The 22943-nt window shown below is 44.2% G+C and overlaps 1 protein-coding gene across 1 annotated transcript in view; it reads right to left on the bottom strand.

Moving 5' to 3' along the window:
* LOC115091935 (N-acetylated-alpha-linked acidic dipeptidase 2-like) overlaps positions 1-20881 on the bottom strand; it is a 224425-nt gene extending 203544 nt beyond the window's left edge. The window contains 3 exon segments of the mRNA XM_029602298.1: positions 9539-9669; positions 19283-19445; positions 20824-20881. Coding sequence (XP_029458158.1) covers positions 9539-9669; positions 19283-19374 — 223 coding nt within the window. The 5' untranslated portion in view covers positions 19375-19445; positions 20824-20881.
* Between the last annotated feature and the right edge of the window lie 2062 nt (positions 20882-22943).

The following is a 22943-nucleotide window of genomic DNA, read 5'->3' as shown; positions in this document are numbered from 1 at the left end:
TTTCAATGCCTTCTTACATTTCAGTTTGTCTGAAATCAGTCTAACTTCATTTGGGAGCGAATTCCCTAGTCAGGGGGCTACTACAGAGATGGTGCGTTCCCTGGTTTTTGACAAGATGTACAAGCTTTAAAGATGGAGTTTCCGTCAGGTCTTTATCAGATGAGCATAATGATCTCACAGGCCTGGTAAATTTGGCCTGATAGAGTGACAGGCCTTCTGATTTATGCAGCAATATATGTATCAGACTGGCAAGCTTGTGCTTTATCCACCAGTGAACTGGTAACCAATGTATGGATAGCAGAACAGAAGTGATTGTGATATGAAGATATAAACTACTTCCTGTTGGGAAATGAGCAGCAGAATTTTGGCTAATTTGCAATGCCCTCATGGTACTATTAGGAAGACCAGTAAACAGGGCATTACAATAATCTAATGTGGGGAATATAAGCAATTTTAATTTGTAGCGAAAAATACTGTAGTCAAGGAGTGGTTTAAGCCTCCGTAAGAGTCTTAATTTAATGAAAGCAGAATGAATAACATATTTAATATGTTCATCATAAAGATGAATCAAACATCATTCCCAAATTACGAACAATGCTCCTGATAGGTAGTAAATGTCCATCAAAGACAAAATCTGGGGGGATGGGTGGCTATCTTCAAGGACATGTCAAGATAGAATCAGTAATCCTGTTTTATTGTTGTTATGCATCAACTTGTGATGCACAAGCCATCACTTAATAGCCTCACAGCTTCTCCTTTGTCTTCCATCATTATCTCTTCACTTGTCCACATAAGTTCTGTGTGCCCCCCACATCCCTTGGTGGATGCGTTGGTAGAATTAATTAGCCACACTTAATACCCACCCACCTCCCTGGAGAGTCGACCACCTTGCTAAAACTTAAGCTCTGGAAAAGACTGAGGGGATCACAAGGCAGTGTGTGCGGGGACTCTTTACTAACCCCTGAAAGTTGGATCCATGTCAGTGCCATCCGATGATATGATCTACACCATTATGGCTAATTCACCCTCTATAAACACTGTTTACAGGTATACAAATTTGCTTTACTAAAACTTTGCATTTTTAAGAAAGCTGTTAAGACTCAGAGAAAATTTGGAGGGCCACCATTAAGAATAAAATTACCCCTGGTCTATCTGTAGAGAATTATCAGCTTATTGAATTCTACTTATTTCTCTTTCCAAAAATCACTCTTTAAAAAATAATACTCACTCAACACTCATAGAAACATATAAATGATGGCAGAAAAAGACCAAATGGTCCATCCAGTCTGCCCAGCAAGCTTATGGTAGAATCTGCTGTGCCGTGTACGTTACCCCCATGCTTATCAGTTTCCCAGAGCATAAAAGTCAGGGCCCTCGTTGATTGCATTTGAATCAAATTCCTAGTTATGCCTTGCCATTGAAGCAGAGAGCAATAGCATCAAAGTATTAGGCTTATTGGTTAAGGATAGGAACTAGCACATCAGCAAGTTACCCACATACTTATTTGTTTCCCCAGACCTTAAGGTTCGGGGGCCCTCATTTGTTGCTGTTCAAATCCAATTCCCCTTTTCCCCTGATGTTGAAGCAGGGAACCATGATGGAGTTGCATCAAGAGTATGAAGGCCGCACCAGCAAATTACCCCCATGCATTCTTTTCTTCATTTCCATCCTTTAGTTTTTAGGGATCCACAATGTTTACTCCATGTCCCTTTGAATTCTTTCACAGTTTCGTCTTCACCACCTTCTCCAGAAGAGCATTCCAGGCATCTACCACCCTCTCTGAGAAGAAATATTTCCTGATGTTGGTTCTGAGTCATCCTGGCATTTCATTTCATGACCCCTACTTCTATTGATTTCTTTCCAATGGAAAAGGTTTTTTGAATGTGCATCACTAAAACCTTTCAGTATCTGAAGGTCTGCCCTGCACCTCCTCTCTTCCAGGGTATACATATTCAGATTCTTCACCCTCTCCTCATAGGTTTTCTCATACAGATTCCACACCATTTTGGTTGCTTTTCTCTGGACCACCTCCATCCTTTTTTTGTCCCTCTTGAGATATGGACTCCAGAACTGAACACAGCACTCCAAGTGAGGCCTCACCAAGGACCTGTGGAAGGGCACTATCACCTCGTTTTTCTATGCAGTCCAGCATTCTTCTGGCTTTAGCTATCAACTTGTCACATTGCTTCACCATCTTCAGATCCCCAGATACTGTCACCCCAAGTTCCCTCTCTTGGTCCATGCACATCAGTTTTTCATCCCCCATCACATCCCAGATGCATGACTCTGCAATTCTTGGCAATGAATCCCAGCTGCCAAATCTTCAACCATTCTTCCATCTTTCTTAAATCCCTTTTCATTCAATCTGCTCCTTCAGGCATATCCACTCTATTGCAGATCCTAGTCATCCACAAATAGACAAATTTTACCTTCTATCTCTTCCGCAATATCGCTCACAAAGATATTGAACAGAACTGGTCCTAAAACCGAAGCCTGTGGCACTCCATTTTACATAGTTTTCTTTTCAGAGTAGGTTCCATTTACCATTACACTCTGTCTCTTATCAGTAAAACAGTTTTTATTCCATGCCACCACCTTGGCACTCACTCCCAAGCTTCTCATTTTATTCGCAAGCCTCCTGTGTGGGACTATATCAAAAGCTTTGCTGAAATCCAAGTAGATCACATTGAGCACACTTCCTCGATCCAATTCTCTAGTCACCCAATCAAAAAAATAAATCATATTTGTCTGTCAGGACCTTCCCCTGGTGAATCCTTGCTGCCTTGGGTTCAGCAACCCAACAGATTGAAGATAGTTCACTATCCTTTCCTTCAGCAGTCTCCATAATTTTCCCACCACTGAGTTGCGGCTAACCGGTCTGTAGTTTCTGGCCTCCTTTCTACTACACTCTTGTGAAGCAGGACCACCACCGCTCTTTTCCAATCCTGCAGCACCACCCTGTTTCCAGGGATCTATTGAACAGATTCTACAGCGGACCTGCCAGCACATCTCTGAGCTCTCTCAGTATTTGAGGTGTATCCAGTGGCGTAGCCATGGGTGGGCTGTGGTCCACCCACTTTGTGCTCAGGCCCACCCACTCAGAGTTACCTGGCACCTGAGAAGAAAGGTCCGATACAGGGCCATCGCAAACCTTATCCCATGCGGCCCGAGGCCTGAACTGACCTTCGCAAGGCCATCACGGAACTCATCCTGCACAGTCAAGAAGAGAAGCCCAACCATTGAAGGGCTGTCGCGGAGCTCATCCTGTGCAGCCAGGTGCCCGAGAAAAGGCCCAATCATTGCAGGGCTGTCACGGAGCTCATTCCGAGCGGCCCGAGAAGAGAGCCTGACATCACAGGGCTGTTGCAGAGCTCATCCCACTTGGCCCAATGCCTGAAAAGAGGCCTGACTGTCACAGGGCCACTGCGGAGCTCATCCCGCATGGCCCAAGAAGAGGGTCGACCATAGCAGGACCATCGCGAAGCTCATCCCACGCGACCCAAGAAGAGGCCCAGAATAGAGGAAGAGGCCCTGACAGAGAGAAAGTGTGTGTGTGTGTGTATGAAAAGGGATTTAAGAAAGATGGAAGAATGGTTGAAGAGAGAAAAAGAATGTGTGCATGTGTGTGAAAGAGCATGGGAGTAAGAAGCCTGTGTGTGTGTGTGTGTGTGTGTGACAGCATTGGAGTGAGAAGCCTATGTGTGTATATGCGTGTATGGGAGTGAGAAGCCTGTGTGTGTATGTATGAGAAAGAGCATGAGAGTGAGAAGTCTGTGTGTGTATGAAAGAGTCCATGGGAGTGAAAAGCCTGTCTGTCACGTATGAGAGAGAGCATGGAATCCTGTGTGTGTATGTGTGTGAATATGAGAGAGAACATGGGAGTAAAAAGTCTATCTTTGTATGTATGAGAGCATGGGAGTGGAGAGCCTGTCTATGTATGTATGAAAGAAAGCATGTAGGTGTGAGAGACAATTGGTGTGAGAGAGAGCATGTGGGATTGGAAGTTTGCATGTGGGAGAGAGCATATAAAGAGAGCCTGTCTGTGTTGGAGTAGAAACCTTTGTGTGAGAGTGCGAACCTGTTTGCGCGATTGGGAACCTGGTTAAAAGAGAGTGTGTGGGAGTGGGAACCTGCGAGTGAGAGTCTGCATGTGAGAAAGAGCATATGAGAGTGGGAGCCTGTGAGAGAGAAAGCAAGTGTTTGATAGCGTGGATGTGAGAGAGAGTCTGTGTGTGTGTATGAAGGAGGAAGGAAAGAAGACAAGAGGAGAGGGAAGAAACAGAAAGAATAAAAGAGACCCTGAAAAAGGAATTAGGAAAAGATAGACAAGGGGAGCAAAGAGGCTGGGACCAACCAATTAGAAAAATAAGATGAGACAAAAAAGGTTAAAAATATTAATTTGACTTTCAGCAATTGGAATATTCCATCTTTGGGAATATGCATTTCTTATATATTTGTATTTTGCTGTTTCTTCAGTATTCTAGTGTTCACAGAGGCTGAGGCTGGTTTCTCTGGCTTTCCATTTCAGTTTTGTCTGTATGTTTGTTTCTAATTTGTAGTCCCTTATTCTGTATTAGGTAGGTAAGGATCTCTTTGGCTAGTGTGTAGTTTCTCAGTAGGGATTTGTAGCAGTTCGGCTTGTTCTGTTTGCTCATTATGTGGTGTATTAGTGTTCTAGGGCTTGGAGTAATGTTTGTTTTTGCTGCCTTTTTTAAGATAAGATTGTTGCTGTTTGAGTCCCGAGAGTTACTGCTGTTATGATATGGCATGGGAAGCTTCTAGGTGTTGTTTTTTTGTTTTTGTAGGGATTTGTCTTACTTCATAAAGTGTTTGAAATTGGAAGGAGTTTGTTTTGCTGTCAATGAGGAGCCACCAGCATTTGAATATAGTTTTTTGCATGTCTTAGTTCTGTTCTGCAAATCTTAAGTTCTTATGATGATTATTATGATTATTGCTGTTTTATTGTAGTTATGATATTCTCTGCGTTTTTGGAAAGAGGATTCATAAAAGAATACATTTATATTTGCTTTATTACATAATTGGATCTGATGTTTCTGTTAAACTTCTGTTGCTTTTTACGTAATGTGTATTTATTTATACACTGCAATAAATATAAAAATAAATTAATATAGATTAATAAGGTATTTTTAATGATGGTAAGTGCTTGACATTTTAGAATTAAAATATTTTAAAGCATCAATCATGATGGAACTACTTAGAAATCCATTGTCAGATGCACTCATGGAGTAGATTTTAAAAGGTGTGTGTGCACATCCATGTGCGTGCGGATCCCAGCCGCGCATGTTATAAAATCCAAGGGCCCACGTGCACATGTGCGAGTAGTGCACGTGAGGGGGGAATTTTACTAAATTGTATGCGGTGACGCAATCGGGCCTTTCCCAGTTCCCTCCCAGTCCGCTCCTTGATTAGAGCGGACTGGGAGGGAACTTCTCTACCCCCTCCCTCTTCCCTTCTCCTCCCCACCCCTTAAATTTGTCCCAGCAACTTACGGGATTGTTATTTTACTACTTACTGCCCCTCTAGAGCAGAAGTAGTATGCGCACGCTGGCCGACTGGTGGCGCGCGCTTCCCCAGGACAGCGGCTAAAGGCAGCTGTTCCGGCCGGCCGGCCTCCATCCCACCCCACCCCTCCCTGCCCAGACCACACCCCTGGTCCACCCCTTTTTCAGGGCCTGGCAATTGTGCGCATATCGGCAGTTGCGCACGTGGCTGGGCCCTTTTGAATGTGCGCGCAGGGCCCAACCATGCGCTTAAGTGCCGATATTTGCGCACGAGGCCCTTTTAAAATTCACCCTTAAGGCTTTATTTATTGATTGCAGTACAAATAGTAGGTCCTAGACTTGTATGTCAACTGCTCACCCATGTTAACCTTGGCCCCCTAAAAAAAAATTCATTTCTGGCTACGTCACTGGGTGTATCTTATCCGGCCCCATGACCTTGTCCACTTTCAAGTTGCCTAGCTCCTCCCATACATTCTCTTCTGTAAGTAGAGTTTTGTCTACTCTATGCCCATCTACGGTCTTATTGACCAACAACGGTCTTTTTCCAGGTTCTTCTTTAGTGAATACCGAACTGAAGTATTTGTTTAATATTTCAGCCATTTCTTTGTTACTCTCTACACATTGCTCCTTGTCATCTTTCAATTTCACTATACCCAGGGCCCATGCTGGCTTTTTTGCTGCCCTGTGCGAAAAATTATTGGGCTACGCCTCCCCTCCCCCGATTCATTCAGTGTCTGTCCTGGGCCCATCAAATAAAGTCCAGCTCTGTCCTGCAGTCTATATTTTTTAAAACCGACATGCCCTCCACCCCCACCCCAGAACCCATGAATAGAGTTCTGGGGTGGGGGTGGAGGCAAACCTTACAGCCTTGCACGCACACCACTCCACATACATGCAGACACCTACAATTAAATTATGCATTTATAATACATTTTACATGAAAAAGAACATTCAAAAGTACAGTCTGCTGAGGCAAAAATAACACTTAAAACATGCTCTCCTGTGGTGCCAACCAGAAAACTGCAAAAAAAAACCCAAACACTTGGAACTCCTATGGAGCTAGACTTTTTGTAATGCATAGAGGGGTAGATTTTACAAAATTACGCACACGCGTACTTTTGTTTGCGCACCAGGCGCAAACAAGAGTACGCGGGATTTTAATAGATACGCACGTAGCCGTGCGTATCTCCTAAAATCCGGGATTGACGGGCGCAAGGCTGAGCAAAATCGGCAGCCTGCGCACGCCGAGTCGCACAGCCAGCCTCCATTCCCTCCGAGGCCGCTCCGATTTCGAAGGCTGTTATAGATTCTTACACAGAAATTTCATGCCAACAAAATACCTCACTTTGGTCACATATGCAGAACACAGACAGACCCTCATCAAATACAGAATAAAGAGTATAAACAGAAACGTGCTGAGAAGAACTGAACTGGAACCCACAACAAGCCAGCCTCTACATGCAGAGCAACAATGGACAAACAGAAACATTACCAATCAACATTAAATGATAAAATCAAGAAATATAAAACAACCATAAAAGTAAAATCATATTCATAAAAATAATACATATTTCAAACAGTTAATGAATAGAATATCCAAAATTTCTCAAACACCAATAAAATATTTCAAAACATCTGATGAATAAAAAATCCAATAATTAAAAAATGTTCTATTCCCTCCCCCAAATAAAATTAAATATTTCAAAAGAGCAGAATTATCAAATTACACCCAATAATTAAAACTAATAAGGATGAAAAAAAAATCTGCTCTCCATACCTGGGATCTGTTTTCCAGTCACCCTGAGATTGTCATGGATTGAGGGAGGTAGGGACACCTAAATTTTATCTTCTCTCTCACACACATGTACAATAACACATTCACTCTCTCACACACTCCCTCTTTCTAACATACACAAGTTCCCTCTCCCTCACAGATACATTATGTATGTATCTGTGCCTGTGAGAGAATGTATGTGACACATGGGGTCTCACAGGCACATTCACAGGCACACAGGCTCTCACACAGACACATATTTACACATACATAGTGTGTCACACAGACACACACAAGTACAAACACACAGGCTCTCAGACGCACACGTGCTTTCAGTCACTCACACACATAGTCTCCTGTTGTCTTCGGGCCATGGTGGGATGAGCTCCACCACAGCCCTGTGGGTCTCCTGATGTCTGCGGGCCGCGGTGGGATGAGCTCCACCACAGCTCACTGGCCTTCCTGATTGGGGGAGGAGAGTGGAAGGTGTGTGTGTGTGTGTGTGCGCAGGCGCACGCACATGCAAACAGAACATGAGCCTCTTTGACGGCCGGCGGCAGCTTCTTTGGCTGCCGGCGGTCCCACGGCCTCTCCTTCTGCCGCCACCTCGCCGCCTCCCCCGGGTGTGCTGCCCTGTGCAAAAGCACGTTTTGCACACCCAGGCCTGAGTATACCACTTGTGACCTCCCTTCTTTCATTGATATATCTAAAAAATGTTTTGTCTCCTTACTTTACCTCTTTGCTTTTCTTCCACTTGACCTTTTGCTTTCCTTATTTCTTTCTGTCAGGCCGATACAGTACAGTGCGCTCCGGCAGAGCGCACTGTTAACCCGCGATTGGATGCATGTTTTTGACGCACTAGCGTTACCCCTTATTCAGTAAGGGGTCGAAAACGCGCGTCCAGCCCCCTCCCCCCCCAAACCTAATAGTGCCCGCAACATGCAAATGCATGTTGATGGCCCTATTAGGTATTCCCGCGCGATTCAGAAAGCAAAATGTGCAGCCAAGCCGCATATTTCACTTTCAGAAATTACTGCCTTCCCAAAGGTAGGCGTTAATTTCTCCGGGCACCGGGAAAATGCACAGAAAAGCAGTAAAAACTGCTTTTCTGTGCACTTAATATCATGGCGATATTAAGTCTGAGGTCACGAAAGTTACAAAAAGTTAAAAAAAAAAATTTGAAGTCGGGCTGCGGCTCGCGGGTTGAAAACCGGACGCTGAATTTTGCCGGCGTCCGGTTTACGAACACGTGGCTGTCAGCAGGTTTGAGAACCGATGCCGGCAAAATTGAGCGTCGGCTGTCAAACCCGCTGACAGCCGCCGCTCCTATCCAAAAAGAGGTGCTAGGGATGCGCTAGTGCCCCTAGCGCCTCTTTTTACCGCCGGCCCTAATTTGAATACTGAATTGCGCGCACAGGAGAACGGGCATTCGTCCGCTCTCCCACGATTTTGACTGTATCGGCCCATTTGTCTCCCTCAGTTTTGACAGATATTCTTCCCTGTGTTCCTTTTTGGGGGGGATTCTTTATGCTTCTTGAACGATATTCTCTTTCCTTTATTTTTGCAGTCACCTCCTTAGAGAGCCAGATCGGTTTCTTTTTCCTCTTACTCTTGATTACTTTTCTAACATGTAGATTTGTTGCCTTTGCAATAGCTCTTTTTTTTAACTTGGCCCACTGTTGTTCCACCTCACTCACTTCGATTTAAAAGAAAAGTCTGTCCCCCAATAGTGCATTATCCACAAATCATGGACATAGAGAGTGGCCCATGGAAAAGTGGGCCGCCTCCAGGCTACTTTTCCATGGGCCACCCTGCATCACAAGGGAAGCCGAGCTCAGACATAAGGTTAAGCAGCAGTGCCACCGAGCCCAGTGACAGTAGGGTCCACCTTACCATTCTGACATCTGCTCGCTTACACAGACACTCAAGCTTTTCTCCCATTCCGTATCTGTGCAGGCAGAAAAGCTTTGTGAATCAAGTTCCAAAAGCAGCTAGAAAAAGAAAAAAAAAAAAAGAAAAGACTTTCCCCGGGCTGGCCGGGTGCTGCCTTCCCGCGGCCGGCGATTTTGCCACTCTCAGCTCCTCCTTTCCCTTGTATCCCCCCTCTCACGTGACAGCCTAGGGGTCGCAGCCGGCGGCCCTTTCCTGGGGGGATGCAGGGTCCCGTTGGCCCAGGTCTTGACCAATTCCGTCTGCCGGACAGAAGAAAAAGAAAAACTGCAGAGAGCGTTTCTCAACTTACCAATGCCAAATCCCAGGAGGAAAATGACCGTCACGGTCAGGAGCAGAGCCCACCGGCTCCTCCGAAAGCTCTTCTTCCGTGCCATTTTGCTGCTCCGGGGCTTGCTGTCGGCTTTCCTGCACGCACCGTCCCTGCGGAAAGTGGTCTGGTTATTGTTGCCAGCCCGGGAAGACTTGTATGCAATGCATGCAGGGCCAGGCAGAGGGAACAACACCTGACTTTCGGCCTCCAGGAAACTCAACACCTAACTGCCCATCCCCTCCGGAAACCTGATACCTCCTGCTGAAAACTCAACCCCTGTTTCAGGCACAGCGCAGAGGCTGCCCGAGTCCTCCACGGGGAGCGCCAGAGCTGACGGCGCACAGGGAAGCAATTCAGATCTGGCTTGTGCTCCTTCAGAGGGTTATTTTCCAATGAACAGAGAGAGGGGGTTTGAGGGCAGGGGGAGAGGGCGGGGTGGAGATTGGTTGATTTGCTCAAAGTCTACCCTGCTATCTCTCCTCTGCCCTGCCCTGCCCCTCAAACCCCCTTCTCTCTGTTCAATTGTTTTTGTTTTTGGGAGGGGGGGGGGGGAGAGGAGTGATTTTAGTGATAAGTGCAGGGAAGGGAGGAGAGGACCTAGCAGAGGAGAGAAAGGGATCTTGGAGGGAGAAAATAAAAAAAAAAAAAAGGGATCTCGGGGAGGAAAGGCAGAGGGATGGGGAAGGAGGAACAGAGAAAGGAGAGGGAAGTGGGATGAGGGGAAAATGCGATGGAGGGGGGGAATAAAATGAAATATCCAGAAGAGGGAAGGTGGATCCACTGACATCTCTCATCTCCATGCCAGTCCTTTCACTTTGCACACATGCAACCTTGCACACCCCCTCCGATTCCCACCCTCTTTTCCCATCCCTTCCAATTCCTTCAGTCCACCTGCACTCCTAGATCCCCCTCCCAGGGCCGGTAGAAGGATGTTAGGCTCCATACGTGAACCTTACAGCCTGGGCCCCCCTGCTCTCTCCATACACACACAATTAAAAAATGATGCATTTATAATTACAGATTTTACATCAAAAAGAACAAAGTACAGTCTTTTGTGATAAAAAATATGACTTACATGCAGATATTACACCAGGCCTATCCCGGCCCTGCTCATCCAACTCTTTCTGAAGCCATCGCAGAAATGCTCACTGCTTGCCCGACTTCACAGCTGTCTGCATACTTGTGCTGGACTCGCAAGACATGCGGTCTGATCTGCATATATCGTGAGATCAGCGCGAGCATGAAGAGAGTCGCGTGGCGTCGGCTGGCAGTAAGCACCGGGAGCAGGAGGAGAAACGGCATGGGATAAGCTGCTGGTGGTGGCTGGGGAGGGTGGTAAAACCTGTGGCTGGAGGCTGGCTGGGCAGGGGAGGCCAGGCCTGTGTCTAGACCAGAGCTTTCCAAACTGTGTGTCGGGACACGTTAGTGTGTCGCCTGCAGTGTGCAGGTGTGTCACGCAAGCCCGGTCAACTCTGACGCAAGTTTGGGCTTTTTTTTTTCTAGAGATTCACTTTTTTTTTTCAGTTTATGGGTTGCTTATTATTGGGTGATTTTTGCTGTCAATCGCGTTTTTTTGGGGGGCTTGGTGGGTGGAACGAGCCCAGCCATCCTTGCATTGGCTGCTGCTGCCGATGAGGCCTGGCCATGAGGAGTACTGACTGCAAGCAGCAGTGTCTGGTGATCATGGAAGGGAGTGAAGCACTTAACTGGCAACAATCAAAAAGACGATGTACATGAGTGTGGGGGCCAGACATGTGCTGGGGGGAGAGAGATGAGTGAGTGGGGGGCAAACGTGCTGGGGGGACAGACATGTGCTTGAGAGGGAGAGATATGAGTGTGTGGGGGCCAGACATGTGCTGGGGGGAGGAGAGAGATGAGTGTGTGGGGGACAGACATGTGCTTGAGGGGGAGAGATATGAGTGTGTGGGGGCCAGACATGTGCTGGGGGGAGGAGAGAGATGAGTGTGTGGGGGACAGACAATTTGTTTTATTATTGTTTCTCATAAATTATAACAATAACATGAATCTTGGAATATATATTTTTAATATAAATTTAAGGTTTTCATGAGATAGGTTGTGTCGTGAAACATTTTATTTATGTATATATTTAAGGAAACATACATAAATTGTCGAAATATGTTTCGTTCGCTTAACCTTTAACCTCTGGTTTACTAGTAGACTGAATTACTGTGTCCCGAAATTATGTTTGTCTAAAAAGTGTGTCACCAACATGAAAAGTTTGGAAAGCTCTGGTCTAGAGACTGACCGAGGTGGGCAGGGGATGTGAGGATGGGGACCGGCTAGGGGGTGGGGCTTGAGGCTGATTGGCTGTGGGAGGGATTCAGGGTTGATGGCTGGTTAGCTAACTGGGAGGCCCTGGCAGCAGAACTTGGGAATTGCTGACTAGCCATCTATTTCCTCTTACAGAGAGGGGCGACCAAAATGATAAAGGGGATGGATCAGCTCTTCTATGAGGAAAGACCAAAGAGGTTAGGAATGTTCAGCTTGGAAAAGAGATGGCTGAGGGGGGATATGATAGAGGTGTTTAAAATACACCGATACAGTAAAAAACGCGGGAGAGCGGGCGAGCACTAGGGACGCTTGCCCACTCTCCCGCGCTAGGGACGCACTAGCGCGTCCCTAGCGCCTCTTTTCGGACAGGAGCGGCGGCTGTCAGCGGGTTTGACAGCCGACGCTCAATTTTGCCGGCGTCTGTTTTCGAGCCCGCTGACAGCCACGGGTTTGGAAACCGGATGCCGGCAAAATTGAGCGTCCGGTTTTCAACCCGCGAACCGCAGGCCTATTTCAAATTTTTTTTTTTTTTACTTTTTTAAACTTTCGGGACCTCCGACTTAATATCGCCATGATATTAAGTCGGAAGGTGCACAGAAAAGCAGTTTTTACTGCTTTTCTGTGCACTTTCCCGGTGCCCGGAGAAATTAGCGCCTACCTTTGGGTAGGCACTAATTTCTGAAAGTAAAATGTGCGGCCTGGCTGCACATTTTACTTACTGAATTGCGCGGGAATACCTAATAGGGCCATCAACATGCATTTGCATGTTGCGGGCGCTATTAGGTTCGGGGGGTGGGGGGTTGGACGCGCATTTTGGACGCGCTATTACCCTTTACTGAATAAGGGGTAAAGCTAGCATGAACAAAACACGCATCCATATGCCGGCTAACAGTGCGCTCCGTCGGAGCGCACTGTACTGTATTGGCCTGTCAGATTGTAAGCCCTCTGGGGATAGGGAAATACCTACAGTACCTGAATGTAAACCAATGTGATATGTCAGACTGAATGGCGGTATATAAAAATAAATAAATAAATCATGAGAGGTCTAGAACGGGTAAATGTGAATCGGTTATTTACTCTTTCGGATAATAGAAGGCCTAGGGGGCACTCCATGAATTAGCATGTAGCACATTTAAAACTGATCTGAGAAATATGTGTTTATTTAAAATAATTTATCACACATTCCAAAAATCAAGGCAGTTTACTGTATTAAAACATAAATAGTGCACCCTGATATATACAAATAATGTATGTAAAAAAGAATGACAATAACTGTAAATGTAAAACGTTTATCTATTTGTAAAGTTTTTCTATCCTGCACCAAGGTTCAGGGCGGGTTAAACAATAACATACATAAAAATTCACATAGGGGTAGATTGTAAAAGGTCCGCGCGGGAGTAGATTTTAGAGATGTGAATCGTGTGATCGATCGTCTTAACGATCGATTTCGGCTAGGGGGGGGGGGAGGGAATCGGATCGTCGCGGTTTTGTTTTTTTAAATATCGTTTAAATCGTAAATCGGGGGAGGGCGGGAAAACCGGCACACTAAAACATCCCTAAAACCCACCCCGACCCTTTAAAATAAATCCCCCACCCTCCCGAACCCCCCCCCAAAATGCCTTAAATTACCTGGGGTCCAGAGGGGGGGTCCCATGTGATCTTTTACTCTCGGGCCTGCGGTGCGTTGTAGAAATGGCGCCGGCGCTACCTTTGCCCTGACAGGGCAAAGGTAGCGCGGCGCCATTTTGTTTTTTGTCCCCCGACGTCAGGAGCGTAGGAGATCGCTCCCGGACCCCCGCTGGACCCCCCAGGGACTTTTGGCCAGCTTGGGGGGCCCTCCTGACCCCCACAAGACTTGCCAAAAGTCGTATCATTAACACACAGAGAATCCTGTCACTTAAGTTTTAACCCAATAGATGGATGAAGCATGAGTCAGATACCAAAATCAGCTTTGCACAAGCAGAAAAAAAATGAGTGTCTGTGAAAGGAGGGGGTGAAAGCAAGGTAAACTACCAGAATTCCCGCTGCTTGGCATATCTTCTATTACTGGCACCTTCTAAAGCCTCTCAGATACTCAAAATGACCTCTGAGGAAGAACTCTTTGCAGTTCCAGCAAAACTGCAAAAGTAGTACCTCCCTGTATAGCACAGAAAATGAAGAAGTAATAACTAAGGTTGCAATCTGAGCCCAGCCAACGCTGACAGGCTCGTCCAGTTCTGGTTCTGCCCCATTGCATCTATGTTCTTGCAAATCCAATTTCTCTAGGAATGGCCAGACCTGCATCTGAATCGACTGCCGCCATAGGAGTGCTTTTAGCCATTTTAGCGGCATTTTCATAGCCTATTTTACCTGGTTCTTTCCTGCCCCCAAAACACTCAGGGATGTGCTGTCATTGAAACGAAACAGGAAATTTCAACAACATTTCCTGTTTCATTTGCTTTTATTTTGAAAACGAGCTACAAAAAAAGAAATTGAATTTGTTTTTATTTTGTTCTGTTTTCAATAAGGCAGCAGCCAGCAGCATTGGACACAACTTTCCCCTTGCCCTGAAAAAATATGGAAGCCCTCGAGTCTTCCCCTGTGCCACTTCTTGGACCCTTCTTACCCCGTCCATGGGGGTCTAGTGGTCCAAATGGGGCAGGAGCAATCCCCAGTCGCTCCTGCCCCACCGGGTTGGTATTTGAGAATGGCACTACCGGGTCCTGAGGGACAAAGAGTTTTGCAGCCTGAGTCAAACTTTTCATTTTTTTCAGGTGTCACCTATACATCAGGGCATTACATATCATAAAAAAGGTCTACAGTAAATCAGCTAATCCAGTTTGTCAGTTCAAGATGTTCTTGTGCCTGATTTACAGCCAATATGCCAAATAAAATGAATCAAAAAAAGAGTGTGAAGAAATGCACTCAGTTGAAACTGGAACCAGACCAGTTGATTTCAGTTCCAAGATAAGTAGTCCTACTCTGATGGGTGTTCCAAAGAAGAACCCTTTCTTTATCGCAAACCAAACCCTTGGAAATAATTATGTGGGGGATAGGGAGGAGGAGAAGACTGCCTAACCTTTACTTGGATGCATCTGATAGTTTGGTGGAATAAAAGGGGAGTGTGGAGATATTGTAGAATAGGAAAAGCTGTCAACTACTGCTAAGTTCTTGTGCAAGGCCACTGATGACATCCTTTCTAGTAATCTTACATGATGCATTTGTACTGTGTTATGGTGCAAGAGTGCCTAATGGTCTATGTGGGGATGTTCCCTTACAAGAAGGATGGGGAGAAAGGCCCTGTAGGGCTGGTTGATGGTTTAGCAGGAGCAGTTGGAGAGAGCCAAGTTGGGAGATGGCTTTACCTGGAGCAGCCTCTCTTCATGAGTGGGTCTTGCAGGGCCTTTTTCCCCCTAGGGGAAAGGCCCAGGCAGAATAGGTATTTCTCTTCAAGAGGAAGCAATCATGGGGCCTGACCTAAGTCTGGAGGTGGAGAGGGGTCTGGAGATCAAATGGTTCATACAAAAAAAGGAGAATGAGGAAGCTACAGAAGAGTGAGAGCCAGGGACACCAGGGAAGTCCTACACTTTTGCTTAGATGGGGCAGAAGAAACTTCTGAAGGGTTACAGAGTTTCTATGGCGAATGGAGAGAATTACTACGTGTCCAGTGAGTGAGTCCTGAAGGACTTAAAGTGGGAGAAATCAATGTTAAGATTGTGAGAAGCAGAGTCTTATTGTGGAAGTGAAGAAACAGCGGTTGCAGTGTGTGGGATATACTTTGAAATATTGGAGAAAAGAGTGGGGAAATGTATTTGCAAGAAGTTCTGACAGTCCAAATCAATGAATTATAATTGATGTTACAAGTCCAATGATCATAATTTTGCAATCCTTTAAATGAGATTTACTTCATTTGTGTTTCTATTATATGTTTTCAATAACCTAGATCCCTTCCCAGTTTGAGTGGATGTGCTACGGGGTGGGCTTAAATCCACTCAATTAGTTCCCATATCTTAGTTAAGATATCTTTGATAAACTTTGTACAGCTTCTCCATCCTCTTCTTTCCCTTGTGGATACCTGGATGGCAACTCACAATTCCTTTCCAGAATATCTTGGTGATATTAAAAATGGTAACACCGGATGGGTATCACTGTTCTCCTTCCCTTCTCCCTTCCTCTTCAGGTCTTTGTTCCATGTCCCAGACTCTGTGGAGCTCCTGTAAATTATGGGGGCTGAATTCCTTTGGCAAGGAAAATTCAATTGGAAAAGAAATGAGACCAGTCTTAAAAACCAAAAACAATAGATGGAAGGGTGGATAAAGCTTCCTTCAAAAGAACTTTAAAGCATTAAAAAAAAAATAATATTCTTTAACAAGAAGGAAGAAGAACACATTTTCCACTCTTTCTGAATCCAAACCTTTAGACATGAGGTCTAAGGATTCTTCTTTCCTAAGAATGAAAGTAAAAAGAATAACAGGAATAGAAGAAAAATCATCTGGTCTCCGGAAACGTTTAGCTAAAAATCCACACCCTAAGATGGTGTCTCTGGGTTTTATGGAAACAGGAGATTACAAATACAGCAGCCCACATGGGGGAGCTCTACTTACACTAAAACAAGGGGACACTCCAGGAAACTAACAACTACCAGTTTAAAACAGATCACAGAGAGTACTTTTTCTCTCAGCACACAATCAAACTGTGGAATCTGTTGCCAGAGGGCATGGTCAAAGCGACTAGCATAGCAGGGTTTAAAGGAGATTTGCACAAATTCCTAGAGGAAAAGTCCACAAAACATTATTAGCAAAGTAGGCTAGGAAAAGCTATCACTATTCCTGAGAGTGAGAAACAAGAAATACATCTACTTTGAGGGATCTGACAGGTAGGTACCTGTGCCCCAGACTGGCCACTGTCAGAGACAGCATGCTGGGCTCAGTGGACCTTGGTCTGACCCAGCATGGCATTTCTTATCTTCTTATGATTTAAATAAAAAAACAAACAAACTGAGAATGATTTGAATTTCAAAAAGCAAGACAACTTCAGAAAACTCTCATTTCTTCATTAATGTGTTTCATATTTCCTGACCTGAATTTGGAAACCACTAGAAAAAAAAAAATTGGCAGCTGTCCTGCAAGGAAGGGCTTGGTGAACCACAACTGCTCTTCCTGCTGGCGGTGGCACAGCAGAATGGGATCCGCGTATTGCTGCTGGTCCTGCCCCTCCCAGCAGTGCCCAGTACCAACTGAAGGACAGAAGTAACCATGGGGGAGAGGGAGGGAATCGTATGGTTCCAGTGTACAAAATAAAACCTTTGCTAGACTCGGGGTGGGGACAACAAAGTGGCTAACTCATACCAGACAGAAGCAAATTGGCATTGTGTGGCTCTCAGTCAGCAACAAAGCAGATCTCAGTATATCTGCCATCGAGTGGGCTTATTTTTCAGTATCCATAAAGATTGCTCTGTTTGCTTAAATTCAGTGGCCACAGCTAACAATCAGTAGAGCAGAATTTACTGCCAATATTTCAGTATTGTAATGGGATTTTTCTCAGGATACATAAGCCTGGAGATAGGGGAAAAAAGCAAGAAATACTTATGTAGTCCCTGCCCTGATCTGAACACAGGTAAAGGGACTTATTGGGAGGGTTGTGGGCCATGGCAGTGTCCTTGCCTTCTTTATTGTTTCTGCACCGGGGATGGGGGGGGGGGGGGGGGGGGGAATCACTTTTTCAAGGCTCTTAGAGTATTCTCTCTTTTCTGGAGCTCTTCTGCACATCAGCCCAGTTGCCTTTCAGCCAAAGACCACACTGCACACAAAGGGGCAGATTTTTAAAAAGTACGCGGCAGGCCCCGACACAGGCCGCTGTGTCAGAGCACTGGGCCATGCCCCCGGATCACCCACATGCCCCCCGAACACGCCTCTGATCTGAAACCACACCCCCAGCCGCCCCTTTTTGCAAGCCCCAGGACTTGCGCGCGCCGCCGAGCCTATGCAAAATAGGCTCGGCGGCGCGCAGGGGTTTTTTTAAAAGGGTTACGCGCTTACCTTATGCACGTAACCCTTTTAAAATCCAGCCCTAACCCTGTTAGTGCACACTAACCCGAAAATCGGGATCCCCCGGAATAAAGAAGAAAAACGAAGTTTCCTGCGGCGGGCCGAAACGAAGCCTGTACCGAATCCTTTTACCACTGCACATCTCTATTAGTTAATTCCTTACGAACATACTTTTCTGAAAATGTATTGAATTCTATCTCACTTCTAATCTTATTTGTGTTTGTTTTATGTGGTCTTCTTCCAGGCACATCCACAGTAAACACCAAACAGAAATATTTGTTAGACAATTCTGCTTATTCTTCATCAGCCTTCACATATTCCTCTCCTTTACCCCTAAGTCTCTCAATGCCACTTTTGTACTTTCTTCTATCACTAACATATCTAAAAAAGGTCTTGACTCCCATTTTACCATATTTGCTATTTTTTCTTCCATCTGAATTTTTGCATTCATCACTACTTTCCTAGCTTCTCAAAGCTTTTCCAGATATTGTTGCCTGTTTTACACTTTCTGTGATCTCTTTTAGTTTGTCAATGCTCTTTTCTCCCTCACCTTTGCAGCTACTTCTTCAGAAAGCCATAGTGGCCTCTTTTTCCTCTTTCCTTTATTTACTTTCCTAACAAAAAGGTTAGTTGCCCTCATAATATCTCCTTTTACTTTTGCCCACTGCTCTTCTACTCCCTCTAGATTTTCTCAACCAGCTAACAATTCCTTGAGGTACTCTCCCCCATTTTAACAAAGTTAGTTTTCCTGAATAAGACCCTTGCCTTGGAATGAGCCTTCATCTCCCTGTGCTCTAATGCTGAACCACACCATCCAGTGATCACTGGATCCCAGGTGATCATCAACTACAACATCAGAGACACTGTCCCTATTGGTAAGCACCAGGCCCAATATCACTCCCTCCGATGTGGGTTCCGTTACCAGTTGGATCTCCCTGCTGCTAGAAGTCACTGCAGCTGGGATGCCCCAATCAACATCTGGCAGATTGAAATCCCCCGGCAATAGCACCTCCCCTTTCCCAGCAATTTTGTGAATATCCTTCATTAAATCTCTATACATCTCCTCTGTCTGTGATGGAGGTCTGTATATTGCACCGATATAAATAGATGTTCCATTCCATCTTTCCAAATGAACAAAAATTGTTATGCGGGAATTTGTAAGGTCTCCAAGGAAAAATTACAGCCAAGTGGAAGTCAGTCTTCAGTCGTGTTAATTATTAACATTGTCTAATGATATTTTTATAAATTTTGTGAACCGGTTGTGATCTACCAGGAATATTGGTCTATAAAGATAAATACTGTATTTTGATTGCTAGCTCATAACCAAGCAGTTCTATTCATCTTTATCTATTTAATAAGAGTAAATGAAATTCCATCTACTAGGGAGTGAAAGGAAAGGTATTACCTTGTAAAAGATAGTTGACGATGCCTTAATAAAGTGCCAAGAAAGTCCATATCATTATCATCCATATCGGTACTATTGGCACCCGTCTTCATTTTGCTGGTTGAGCCAGTACTTGTCCTTTTGATTCAGGTTAATATTTGAAGCATTGTAGCGTGATTCTCAGCTGGTAACAGACAATTCTTTTAATTACTAAGGTGTGTTCGCTGTTTATTTACATATCAATAGAGTTAAAGCATCTTGAATTTCCTGTTAGAGAGAGTTACTGTTATTTAGCCAAACACCAGTAAGTTATAGTCATTTCTTGCTGGAAGGTTAACCTTGATATGAATAGCTTAGCTCATATTCACATTTTTAAATACCTTTTAAATATTAATCTTTCACTCACAGCAGGAAAAATGTGTCCATGCATGTTATAATTTTGAATGAGCACAAACCATAGAAAAAACATAGATCGCCTCTCTCCCACTACATGGCACACAGAATGTGGCTTGTGAATAAGGGGAAGGGGATCCAGGAAGTGGATAATGCAAAAGCGAAAAACTGCAATCATTTAGCATCTACACCTCATTTTCTGTGGACATATTTGATGGGTTTTTGTTAATACATGGATATTCCTCATAAACAAGTGTTAAATATACTACTGACTGAAAAATGGATATTATGGTGAACAAGCTCTCTATGTAGTCTCATGATAAAGATGCAAATCTTTGAAACCCAGCAATGTGTCCTATTGGTTCCTCTCACTATGTCATCATCAGTCCACTTCTGCCTATCCTTCCAAGTACTTGTGATACAAAAACACCAACGTGGAAGTTACTGCTTGCGGCTTCAGCTTGATTTCTGACAGGCTATCTGACAGGCTGTCAGAAATCAAGCTGAAGCCGCAAGCAGTAACTTATGCAGAGAGACAGTGATTTAAAACACTGTATTGCCTTCCCACCCCTGAAGAAGTCAATGAAACATGTAGCGTGTCGGGTTGGGCTGGTATTCTTACAAACTGTCAAGATAAGTTCAGACTAAAATTCTGCTTTTTCTGCATAACAATGATTGTTTAAAATAATACGTGGTTACCAATGATTATAATAATAGGGGGAGCATAGTCCTAAAATGTTATGAGTGACATGCAAAGCAGTATATTAATACACTGCATACCCCACACTTGAGGCGTTTTGAACATAGCCCTAGTGAAATATATGAGGTTTCCACATAAAAAAACTTATATATAAAATAATATATTCAGCATTTTCCATGTTGGTGTTTTTGTATCACAAGAATTTGAGTATACACCAGTGTAATACAGTTTTTTTGTTTTGAGTATCCTTCCAAGTAGCCATTACTTCCTCTTTTTACATTTCTAGCCATTGATTTACCTGAATTTGCTATATCGTACTGCTAAATATGTGTATCGCTTTCACTGAAAGCGCTTCTCAATGTATGAATAGTAACTGATAACAGGAATTCATGAAAAGAAAGATGGTAATGAACATCTAATGCATGTTAGGCCTTTTGAGGAAGCACATAGCTCTGTGGATAGGACTTACCGATAAGGAATGCTTTCATGCCACCAGCAGCATGCATGCCGACAGAAACCAGCCATTCAAGATACTATACAGCAACTGCCAGTAATACCAAAGAATGCATTCTCTCATTTTAGGTTTCTGTAAATAAATCCTTACAGAATAGTATGCAAAGCAAAATAGCACGATACATTATTTGCATTTACGAAAACAGCATTGCTATATGGACATTTTTAACATTATTCATTTATAAGTAGTTCAGTAAAATTGGAGAGAAAATAAGAAGGATGCACTGCTATTCAACATGCTCTGAAACAGACAAACAAATTAATTAATTAATTAAAACCATGCAGAAAACTGGATAGTCAAACATACTTAACAATCATCCAGCTGATGCAAGAAATGATACAAACCCACGAATGGAATCGCTCAGCAGCCTTAACTTGACTCAGTGCGACTAACCAGAGTCTAGAGAAAACATGATATTTTTACGTGGCTCACTGGAGGGACGAGAAAAGTTGCACTGCAAATGATGAGATAGTGTAGACATTTTTGTACAGGCTGTACCCTGCTTGTATAGCTATCAGTAAAGATGTCACAGTGTAACTTTGTGCACACATACACTATTTGCCCACTCTGTCAGTGATGATGTCACAAGCTATTATCTGAGTTATGCCAGCATGGGAAATAAAACTGTTGCCCTTTATAAAATAAAAAAAAAATATACAGTAATTTTCTCATACAGACTTTAATTCTTTGCATCTGTTGCTCTAATATCCTAATTTATATGAATGTCCAGTTTCAGGTCAGAGATGAAACAGAAATGTAGTTGTCATTAAAAAAAAAAAAAAAAAAAAGAGAGAAAATCAAAATATAAAACTAGAGTAGCTTTAGAGAACAGTAGTATACATTAAAGAAATAATCAAGAAGTAAAATTTGGTAATCTACAGCAGTTTTTGCTGTTAGCAGGCCAGGTCTTTAGAATTCTAAACTGAGGCTGTCCAGGGCAAAGTCTAACTGAATGCTCAACTTTGACACACCTCCATTTATGATGTGCCACACATTATACCTAGGCTTGGCTTATGTTGTTCTGTTTCTTGGAGAGGAAATGCATTGTAGCAACCTTGCAATAACACTGTGCCCAGCTCTGCACAGGGAGGAATCTTTTCAAAGATATATACCCAAAGGTAAAGAGGCTTGGCTGAAAATGACTCTCCTCTGGCTGTAAAAGAATGCTTAATCTTCTACGTGTGCATGTACCCTTAACCAGACTGCGAAAAGGAGTTCCCAGAGGCTGGATTTAGGTGGGAGGAGGAAAAAAAAGCATTCCTGGATAACATTTTCACATGTGTACTTATTATTTTCCCCCTCTTGGATGTTGGCACAAAAGAGCAAATGCATAGTAACATAATAATAACGGCAGAAAAGGACCAAATGGACCATCCAGTCTGCCCAGCAAGTGATATGCTCTCCGTGAGGAGTTTAGCAATCTGATGTGAATCTGTTAACAAAGCTCTGTAGAGAAAGCTGGGCGTTAGCAATCTGTCAGAAAGCTCTGTTGTTAAAGCTGGTATTTAGCAATCTGTTGTTATTTAGGATAGTTGTGGGTGGATCCTTGGACCAGTGGCAGATGACCACGCCCTTAGGGGAAATCCTGAGAGGGACCACTGGTAAGGCTTAGTGTAGGAGACAGACACACACTAGTTCTTTTATTAGACAATATAGTAAACCACCAGAGGTGGCAGTAGTGAGCTGGAAGCGCCCGGCTGGGCTGTAGTCCTTTAGGTACTGGAACAGTGATCCCAAGGTGGCTGAGCTGTAGAGAAACTAAGAAAGTGAGTAGGCAAAGCATGCGGCGTTCAGGAACAAGTCCTTGATGGTAACACTCCCACAATAGTCTCTTAAGGCAACCCAGGAGTTGGTATGCATTAGGCCCTTGAGGAGCGAGTACCTGGACCCAAGGAAAGCTCTGAGAGATAGATGGAAACTCACAATGTTGTAAACAGTGATGACTTCTTAGCAGAAGTGGTATTCAGGAGCAAGTCGGGACATGGGCCCTCTAGGAGTGAGTACCGGTTCCGGACTGCGACCTGAAAAGAAAAGAGAGAGCGAGGCCCCCAAGGAGCGGGTACCTCTAGTGAAGT

The sequence above is a fragment of the Rhinatrema bivittatum genome, chromosome 5 (assembly GCF_901001135.1).
Source record: "Rhinatrema bivittatum chromosome 5, aRhiBiv1.1, whole genome shotgun sequence".
NCBI lineage: Eukaryota > Metazoa > Chordata > Amphibia > Gymnophiona > Rhinatrematidae > Rhinatrema > Rhinatrema bivittatum.
This window is presented reverse-complemented; position numbering and strand designations above follow the sequence as displayed.